The following is an 11,382-nucleotide window of genomic DNA, read 5'->3' on the forward strand; positions in this document are numbered from 1 at the left end:
CCATGTATCAGACGATATAAGTATCCACCAAATACAAAAGTTTCAAAATTTTCATTCATAATGGATTTTGTTTCTGTCTTAACACACTAGAGCTTCAAATATTTGTTAATTAAATAACTTATAGTAGGTACAAGCAGCTTTGTATTATAAATATTGTGTACAGCTTAATATTTCTAAAGACAATTTTTAACATAAAAGCCGATAAGTGTAAAGAGGTTGAACAGGTCCTCTAGCTAAAAGTATAAACTTTGAGCAACTACATATTCCTGAACTCGCTCAATGTCATTGAACATTTGTGGGATGTGCTAACACGTCGTATGACACACCCATGACTGACACTGTTGACATTTATGCAACTGAATTTTAAGCTTGCATTAGCTGGGCATTGATTAGGCTTACAGTTTTTGTTTCAGTTACGAAGCATACTTAAGATTTTTTATAAGCCAGTAAAATACTTTCATCCGAAAGACACATTTTACAAAGTAAAACAACTTGTACAAAGCACCAATATTATGAGTGGGACAGCGGTAAGCTTACGGACTTACAACGCTAAAATCCGGGGTTCGATTTCCCAAGGTGGACACAGCAGATATCCCAGTGTGGCTTTGTTCTAAACGACGACAACGTTGTTATTGTTATTAGGTAATTTAGATTAAAGTTCATTGTCTTTTTATGTACTTGAAATTTTCGACATTTACTTATTTATACCAGGAGTTTATAGCTATCTCCAACACCAATAACTTAAACTGTAAATTCCATATGTTGATATATGTTCCATATGTAGCTATAAAATGTTTAGACACATAAAAATATGTTTTATTTTCAACACATAGACGTAAACATAATGGTTAAAAAGCAAGAATACCGTTCAGAGTCTATGAAATTATTACAAGTAAAGGACAATTGATTTCTATTTGTAACTACAAATAAGGAACGTTTGGTTTAAATATAAGAATTGTTAGTACGATCATATGCCTGCCTTTCACAAATAAGGAAGACTGGACACCGGAAACTAAATTCTTCCACGAATAAACAGATCCAAATTAAAACCATAATTGACCTGTAGGCAACTTTAAATCTGCGGTCCCCTTTTCTTTTCTTGTTATTTTCATTGAAATTTTACCCGCCAAAACAACCTTTGGACAACTGTAATAATTTTTAAAAGACTACATTTTTCTATTTTTAAATATTTTTTGAGAAGGTTGTTAAGAAAAACAAAGCATGAGCACTGGAGGCTTAAAGGCAACTTGACTACTCTTCCTTTTGGTTAATATGGCCTTGAGCAATGAACACTACACCATAAGAAAGTATGGGGGAAAAAGACTGAATTCTAAAATCATATACTGGATTGGTCTACATATGTAAAGTTTGGTATGCATTCTATATTTTTGGTAAGATTAAGAAACTTATCTTATTCATATCACTTGGGGAATCTCAGACTAAATATCAGGTCTGTGAAGATCGGGTTATCTTCATAACATGGTGGACAGTTCATATACAGCGGAGTATTCTCTGTGCTGCGGTTTTGGTGCATGTTGGGGGTGACCAGAATGGATCAGGTATAGTTCAGACCTCCTCCTTCCACTACGGTGTAGGGCGCAACTCAGAACTAATGTAATGTGTTGCCGTGCAACCGATGGTGAAAAACGAAATACACGTAAATATCTGAAGGTATCACTACTACCACACGGCTCTTAACAAGAATCTCCACGGATCGTCTTTAACCACCACAATTAGTTAAGATCATATAAATATTTGCATTATACCATCGTCCGTATTAGTCACAAATAGTTCAGTTTTGACTCAAATATTAAGTTGCATTCGATATTACCAAGTATTAAGTGGCCTTGGAATGGATGGTAGAGTAGATGTTAATGTGGGGGGGGGGGGATACTTAAAAGGGATTTACCCTGGATTGCTCAGTATTAGAGGGACAATTCTTCCGCACCACAGCGCCTACGTTCATTAGATCCCGAGAATATAACGAAAAGTACGTCTCAGCTTTAAGATTTCGAAATGCTGGCTTCCTTACAAAGGCAATTGTTTGACTTTCCCTTCAGGCTGATAATAGGATTTTGTGGCTTCATCTTAAAATACTTTTTTGTGGCTTCTTCCTTACAGTGGCAAGGAAAGCTATGACCAGAGTCCTTGACCACGTTAACGCAAAATTTAAGCCACGAGATAACGTCCATACAGATTGTTTTAGTTTTGTTTTTTTCATTGCATTTGTCTGATGTTTCTAGTTTTTCGGATACCACTACCTCATGATCAGGTAGTTTACTCGTTGATATTTTCTCTAAAACAATGATTTTGGTATTTTATAGTCAGTAAACCCATTAGCTTAATCATTTAACACATCTACATGATAAGAAGGGTCGCAGTTTTCTCTTCTTTGCTTTCACTCATAAGATTTTAGAGTTACAGGGCAGCGAATCCCCACTAAATATTCCTGCAGTTAACTAATTTATATTGAAAATGTATCATATTCTAAGCAAATTCTCAATTAATAATGAATTTTCTGCATATTAATAACATTAGTTCACAGCTGAAGAAAAAAAAAATCATTTTTTGGACTAACCCTAAGGTTGTCATTAATGAAACCTTTTGAGGAAGCTTTTGCATGAAAGTATGATCGTGGTATTTTATACCAAACTTTGCTTGTTTGAAGTACGTTGAAAATCATTAAACTTGTTTGACTAAACTGAGGCTTATTATGCTATCATATATGGAATCCTTATTACGACAGTGTGCAAAGAATAATCAAAAACTTTTATAGCATAATAGTCTTCTGCAAGGTAAAAACAATATGACGTAATCTTAGAAAGTTCCAAAATCTGACAGAATTAACGTATTGCAATCATATGACACATGAAATGAATGGGAATATTGTAGGAACTTACAAGCCAATTTGTTATCACAGTGGAATATAAATGTCAATGATGATAGATTTTTACAATATTGTTTAGTTTTAATCAAGAATTAAATTCAGACTTTAGGTTATTATGATCACTAGGAAATAGAGGTCCATTAAATGGTAATTAAAAAGTTGGAAGAATAATGATGAAGGTGCAAACAACCAAAGTCACCACAAAAAATATTTACTAAGCTTTTGAAATTATGTTAGACTGCTGAAATATAACACTCAAAAGTTATGTAGTTTGACAATATGTTGATTATATTTACACGAGAAAAAAAAATCTTGTCTTATTGGTATTATAAATAAATTATCGTTCCTTTCTGAAAAAAAAATCTATCAGAGGTACATAAAACAACAAAGTTCGTGATAATACGGAAGAGTGTACTGGAGAGATTCGACATTCTTTGACACATATTTGATAAGTTTAAGTACTCTGTCAAAAACTTGTGTTAAAAACAATACAACTCGTGTTCTATGAAACAAATCTGATGCTTGAATGACTACAACACACGTTCACGTTAAAACTACAATCATTGTAAGCTAACAAAACAGAAAACAGATGCATAAACTTTATGTTAAATTCTATATAATCTACATACACATAATAAAAATGTAACTTCACGATACAACAGTGTATTTAAATAAACATACATAATATCTGTTGTTTGAAAACACACGGAACTTGTGTGTTTATATCACTACAACACTCAATTGTACTATAGTTCACAAGAATCTGTGTTTGGGGAATAAAGTTTGTGTTGCTGTGAAATAACATAACGCTTGTATTTATTTATTTATACATTCTTTTTTTTGTACTGTACATTTTGACAAAAATTATTTCATAAAACAATAACTACTCTAGATAGCAGGTCTTATGTTTTGAAACCATTTCCACTGAAAAGGCCTAATACACATGTAAAACAAATTTTAATCTCTCAAATAGAAAATAAACTCCCGTAACTAACTCCTTATTATAATATTTAGCAGATATCACGTTTTTATGCAGTATAAACGTTTATAAAATATTATTTGCAGTTGTGAGCAAAAATAGATCAACTGCTAGGGAGCGCTGTTGTAGTTTTTCAATGATGTAATTACTGACTCATGATTTTTATATATTAGAATATTTTTTTATAGAAAATTATACAATAAATTCGACTAATAAATAACATTAAACTATATAAGTGTCATTAGAGTGACTGAAAATTTACGAGAGAATCTTAATGGATCGAAATATACTCATATAAATATTTGATAAGCTAACCTTTTTTTCTTCGGGTTGGTTTATTTGGTTATTTGTGATGTGTACACCATGAATATCAAAACCTGATTTTTAGCCTCATAAGACCTGACATATTTATCGCTGAGCCGCTGGCGAGATGGGGGAGGGCTCTTTTATTCGTGTAGAATTAGTTATCTAGTCATCAGTAGGTATTTATTATTTGCAGTATGAGATCGTAAAAAACCTGAGTTACTTAGATCGTAAGTTTTGTAAGTATTGTGATTATCTTAAATGTGTGTGTGTGTTTCTTATAGCAAAGCCACAGCTATCTGCTGAGTCCACCGAGGGGAATCGAACCCCTGATTACACCATTATAAATCCGAAGACTTAGATTATTTTAAGATAAATAACTTGTTTACATTTTCGTTAAAAGTTATTGGAGCTTGGGCAAGTTCTTCTGTTGAATTATGGGACTTGGAGCAAGCATTTTATTACACTGCCATTATTTATAAAATCTCAATGTCTCGTCAAATTTTAATTTTCGATAAATCTATAAGTATTTTGCCTTTATATTTTCAAAATACGAATAGAGGACGCTGTAGACCAATATCTTAAACAACAAAGGGTAACGTCCAAAGGACACTAGGTAATCGGGGGTGTTTCCCGACATGCATGGAGACAACACATTCTAGAAATTAATATTGACTTGTGATCAAAGCAAGCTATCTACATAGGTCGTAACTAAAGATAATACCCGGCAGTGAGTATACCTACTTAAATATGCTGCGTTTGAGTTATTATTTATAAAGATTAGAATGTATAGTTATATCAATTGGATACCCTCAATGTTAGCAATACTTTTGGCCGTAATCCCAATAATATCTCAAAAAGTTCGGTCAGCTTATGAGATTTAGGTTAGTCTTAAATCCTTATACTAAACTAACAGTGGAAAATAATCTCTATAATAGGGATACAATAATGAAAAAAAGAAACGTAACAAAGAATAGATGTATAACGTATTCTACCACTTGGATTATTCTTTAATGAAAGAATAAAGTATCTGGAAAAAACATTCGTTCAATTGAATAATGGAGAGCTATCTATAATTTGTATAATTATATTTCCCATAAACCAACGCACTGTTTTTATCATCACTGGTATATTTATAATCAAAAATATCACATGCAACTAAATCTTACAAAAGCTGGATTTCTCTAACTTTTAGTAAATTCGATTCATATTCATTCGCCGAAAATTTTGGAATAGGTAGTTTATTTCAAAGACCCATGCTAGATCATGTCACACAACAGAAAAAAAACACGAAAACGTGTATATAATATACAATACTGCTGTTAAATTGTTTCAAGCATTTTTCTTTAATCTTTGTTTTATTTTTACAGATTTTAGTTTCAGTAGTATAAGAAAAAAATACAATATTAGAAAATATTAAACATTTTTCACTTCTGATTGTGGCAAAATGACAAACACATGTATACTTACACATGTATCTTGGCAGGAATTGCTGACAGCGAGTGTCCACTTTTTACAGCCATCTTTACACTGAAATTAACGTTGCACAACATGAGTATTATAACTATTTTTAATGTAAACATCATAATTTAAAATGTTGAATAAAACAAGGATTAACTGCATTATAAAGAAACTGAAGCCTGAATAAACTAAATATGATACATTTTTCACGTTTATACAAAAAAAGTAAAAGAACTACATAAATATTTTTTTAACTAGAAAAACTTTCTCACATTAATATGTTATATTCGATAAGCAAATTTCTGAAGTTAGACAATTTTTTATTAACCTGTGTATAGACGTAATGTTATTTTTTATTGCTGATAACGACCGGAGACAAGGAAGTGATACTCAGAGACATAATACCAGATAGTGGAAGGAGAGTTGTAGTCTTTGTAACTTGTCACAAATCCTCTGTTTATCGTTGGAAATAAGAAACGATTCAACAGTAGATAACTTCAACTGGTTCCAGGACCTTCAGTTCTTTGGACCGTGGTCTATTTATCTATCTTGTATTTATAACCAAGATTACTCGTAGCTAAATGTGTTTGTGAAACACTTTCAAGAAACGTTCAGGGTGGAGTATATCGTTCAACGAATTTCTTGAAAACATTAGCTATTCTGTCATCGCTTCGCCCACTTGCCAAGGCTTACCTTCTGGCCAACGACTGGTTGGTTTAGTTTTAAATATGTTTAAATTAGAGATACCGGGTTAATAAACAACTTATTGTTTATAATTATACAAAAAGATATGTAGTTTGAATGACGATAAAAAATAATAATAATAGTTTCTAAAAATCACAAGCTATGAAATACTTTATAAATCAGAAAATAAGTCTTGAATGCCGAAAGTCCAAAACAACATCTTTAGCCTCTAAGTCTAAGGAGTACCTCTTCCGTAATCAAGATTGTTTGTTTCTTGGTAAGAACAAAGTTACATAATAGACTATCTGTGATGTGTCCACTGCGGGTATAGAATCCCGATTTTAAGAGTTATAAGCTCTCAGATTTACCGCAAAGCCACCAGAAGACTTCAAGACTGCTATCTAACAAATTACAAATGACTTATATCTTACAACCTTCCATAATTAGCATCACAGTTTAGGAAACAGGCACTGCTCACACGTATAATTTACACTGAATTGTGATTACTTATGTTAATTTAGACGTCAACGTTAACTCCATTATGTACACGCATAAAAAAGTTTTTCTTAAACACCGACCTCTTATTAGTAATATTTTGTAGGTATCAGTTGAAGGTTAACACAGACAATTAGAGCTCTTCTGATCCAGTTTTTTTTTTTTAACGATAGTTTCCTGGTTCTTAAAGATTTCTTCCATCAGGTTAATAGTAGAAAAGTTATAGTTGGATAACTAAAATTAAACAATAGTATTTTAGTCAACGGAATACATTTCTTATTCTAAAATGGTTTGTTTGTAATTAAGCACAAAGCTACACAATGGGCTATCTGTGCTCTGCCCACCACGGATTCTAGAGTTGTAAGTCCGCAGACATACTGCCGTGCCACTGGGGGCTTCTAAAATGGTAAAATACGTTGGTGAACATTTGTGCTAGAGTAGAAAAACCAGTATTTTGTCGCTCACAACTTTGGTGTTATTAATAAACTATGCAAATAAACATTTATTTTTCAGTATAAACCTACTCGAACTTGTGCGTACCTATTGCTCAATAAACAGTTTTCAACTTGCTTTTAGACAGCGATCCCACTTATGTAAATAAATTTAATTAAAAAACTCAACAGGTTTAACTGGTAAAATCAGGTTCTTTTAAATATAATCTGACCCACTCAAAACTGTTGTGTTCTGAATTAAGTTTGAACTTGAATCTGAAACTTCATTCAATGTGATTTTCCCATCTTTTTTTAGTTAAACTACTTGCTTTAGCCTGCTATTATTAATGTCCAAATTATGTATTTTAAAGTCTGTGCTATGCAATCTGTATAAAATTATATTGATATTACATAAAACAGTCATGTGACAAATCATTGTATTTTGCGATCTAATTAAAATAATCAATCGATATATTTGTATGATATTCTTAATATCAATCTTCCCCTTCCATAACTTTAAATCTAAAATACGGAAATTCGTGCATATTTCTGGTCTTCAGTCGTCTTTAGAAATGCATTAGAAGTTGTTTCAAACCACCACCTAATGAACATCATATCGTTCTATTCCCTACCAATTTTAGATTGCCTTTGTGCTCTCATTGGTCTGTTGGACCTTAGCGACCAGAAAGTTGACCTACTGTTGGCGCGGGAATCACAAAGTACAATCATTATTCTGTAACTTGTAGGTGACTGGTGGAAAAAGGGAAGTTGACGCTTTGATTAGTTTGGTTTGTTTTGAATTTCGCGCAAAGCTACACGAGGGCTATCTGCGCTAGCCGTCCCTAATTTAGCAGTGTAAGACTAGAGAGAAGGCAGCTAGTTATCACCACCCACCGCCAACGCTTGGGCTACTCTTTTACCAACGAATAGTGGGATTGATCGTAACATTATAACGCTCCCACGGCTGAAAGAGCGAGCATGTTTGGTGTGACGAGGATTCGAACCCGCGACCCGCCTAATACTTTGTATTATTCAGTTCAGTTCTAGTCAAGTCAAACGGTGCGTAGGAATAAATATATTTTGTGAGAACTTGCTGGCAAATCTGAACTCTACAGTATGACGAACAAAGCTCTGACATGTCCATCTTAAGTAAATTCCATCTTATTTCGCCGTCTTCATTTTCATGGCCTTAGATAATTTACCAGTAATTATCACCCCCCAAAATTTTCAAATCCCCTGCTATTGTGGGAACAACCTACCCGAGCGTATATCTCTAATAAAAAAATAAGTTCAGCTTACTAAAAAAAAAAGAGAGAGAGAGAGATTGATTTTTATATTCTCCTTTATGAGTAGATTATTCTAAATCATGAAACCACAATTTTTACAGGTCTATCATATTTCTGAGTTTATATCGCTTTGAATGTAAATCCGAAAAGAAAAGAAAAATAGCCAGAAAAATGTTATAGTAAATTGGAATACACAAATAGCAAGAATAATTGTTGAAAACAATTCTTGGTTGCGGAATAAAGATTCTTAATCACGTTCCTAGTTAACTTATTAAAGGTTTTACAATTTCAAAAATGCACGTCTTATAAAATTAGTTACCATTCAGTCTTGTTCAGTACGTGTTTACTGTGTTGTTTATATTTTCGGTATTGTAAAAACAAGCTCTATGCTATTTCTATGTTAGATATCACTATTATTTTCTTGTGTTATAATTACTAATTTAATATAACAGGAAGCCCGTGTGTCTAAATAAAATTAATAACTAATTCCATGACTTTACAAAATATAAGCTTTATAATAACGCATTTAAGAGTAAACTTTAATTTCTTTTTACTGTAAAATGTAAGAATTGAGTTGTTATTAAATTAGAAATTAACGAGAAATTACTAGTTACTGAGATGTCCACTTGGCTACTCTAAAAAAAATGAAATTCCTCATGGTTATTTCTACAAATTTAACTTGAACAACTTAACCGAATATTATGAGCGTTATTGTATAACGTTCATTCACTGCCTAATTTTCAGCCACTGTGAAATTAAATAACCACTGGCTAGTAATTTTAAAGAAGTTGTTCATCAGTAAAAAAATAAACTAAAAAATAACTCTGAATATAAATGACTGCTTATTTGTGTTTTTGTAGCACCGTGCATCTTATATCATTACAGTTTGACATTCGTATTTTCTTGTAAGTGACTGATAACTTTTACATATTCATCAAATAATAATGAAACCTTTGAAAACATCCACCCTTTTGTTATTTAATGATTACAAACTGCTGTTCTATGCAACAGCTGAGAACACCAGTTTGAAATTTTGAAGAAAAAAAAAAGAATGACGTTTAGCCTTCTTGTGCAGCAATATTTTTTGTGTACCCAGCGTTTTCCTTTCTTTACTGACTTACACACATAATTATCTGTGTACATCAGGTACAGTATTTATGCTTGCCCGTCACAAACGTTGGTGTATGTATAATACACACAGTCTCCACTTTACTGGCTGTGATAGTGGGACATTAACACGTTGCTGTGGGTAATGAGGAAGTTCCCTATTAGGGAACCACGAAGGGCCCCACTGTATAATTGTTGTTTAACAATAGCCAGTTCAAGCAGAGCTGCTCTCTATATATGATGATATAGATAAATGGACCACAAGTGCTGATGCGTAGCCTAACGGAAGGGCCTGATTGGTTGAAGATAGTTTTCCTAGGTTAGGGATATAAAATTTACAAATAGGAATCCTGTGTGGCCTAGCATTAAACAACTGAGAGGTACAAGTTCTATACTCGTCAAAATAAACATGTGCGGATAATCAGTTAATTATGAAGAAATTCCCGAGAAGAGCTAATCAACAGAGCAATACTTCAGGATATTTTTCATATTTATCATACATGAAGATAGTACAAATACTGCAGAGTATGGATATATAAAAGCCCATTGTAAAATTAAAAACAATATAAACTAGCTTAAAATACAAAAAAAATCGAAAAATAACATGTTCATTGATTTATTATTATCAGTTTTTTGGTGAACAATAAAAATGAATTAGAAATACAGGATGACCTGTGAGAAAGGTAGTGAGTTACTGATATTGCTACTGTGTAGGTCTAGTGACGTGTTCAAAAGTTACCATATTACGCTATGCAAACTATCAATATGCTCAGAGTGAGCTTGAGAATAAAGTCTATTTAGAATCGTGATTATTCTGGCATAATTAACTGTTTAGTCTAATTAGTACCAAGAAGAACTGGGATTCAAGCAAATAGCTCTATTGAACTTAGACACTTATATGCAAATGAGTTTGATGCACACTACTGGTGTTTCTTGAAAGTTAACTACAAAATCTTTCCTAAAAAAAAAGACAACCAATGAGAGAGAGAGAGAGCAAATTTACATTTCATTATTGTGAATAAATCTGTACACAACAAGTCTGAAATGATTCGTCTGAAGTAAATTTTCAATAAATTTTAAAGAAATGTATAAAATAATGCTTTTTGAATGTCAACATTTTTCAATAGCCAAAGAAACAAAGATACTATGAAACTCAGCAAAAAAAAAGAAGAAGAAGCAAGGTTATGATTTATTGTTCTAAAACAAGTGTGTAATAAAACCCGACTGGAAGAAAATTTAGAGATACGCTCTGTGGGAAAACAAACAAACTTCGTATTAGAGATACACTAAGAATTAGTTGTGTGGTGGAATAGAATCACCACAAAACCCAGATAGATAGAAAGAAAAGAAGGTAACAACAATCACAAGTTGAAATATATTGTGCAAGACCTTGATTTATTCCTGTAAAAATGGATCGGAAGTATAATATGTTAGAAATTCAAGAAGCAAAAAGAAGAGACAAAAACTATATTTTTTGTTACTTTAGCACAAAGCTATCTCCACTTTCTCCACTGCAAGGAATCGAACCTCTGATTTTTGCATTGTAATTTCGTAAAGTTAACACTGATCCACCGGAAACTGCTTTGTATCTAGAACAAACAATTTATAAAATCAAAGCAAATAATAATAATAATGCGAGGTAAGGTTGTTTTTTTTAAACATACTTACTATAAAGTCTGCAGAAAAAACAGAAGAGAAAGAAAAATTATAGCTCAGCTAAGAGGACTGAAGCAAACATTCACATAATCT

At 32.3% G+C, this 11,382-nt stretch overlaps 1 protein-coding gene across 1 annotated transcript in view; it reads right to left on the bottom strand.

The window, feature by feature from the left end:
* The window catches only part of LOC106478323 (proto-oncogene tyrosine-protein kinase ROS-like), a gene marked incomplete at its 3' end in the record, with an annotated part of 84,570 nt that overhangs the window by 29,839 nt on the left and 43,349 nt on the right, over positions 1–11,382 (bottom strand). Inside the window, exon 3 of the mRNA XM_022381927.1 lies at positions 5,640–5,699. Within this exon, the coding sequence (XP_022237635.1) occupies positions 5,640–5,699 (60 nt within the window). The remainder of the gene's footprint in view (positions 1–5,639; positions 5,700–11,382) is intronic.

The sequence above is a fragment of the Limulus polyphemus genome, unplaced genomic scaffold, assembly GCF_000517525.1.
Source record: "Limulus polyphemus unplaced genomic scaffold, Limulus_polyphemus-2.1.2 Scaffold200, whole genome shotgun sequence".
Lineage (NCBI taxonomy): Eukaryota > Metazoa > Arthropoda > Merostomata > Xiphosura > Limulidae > Limulus > Limulus polyphemus.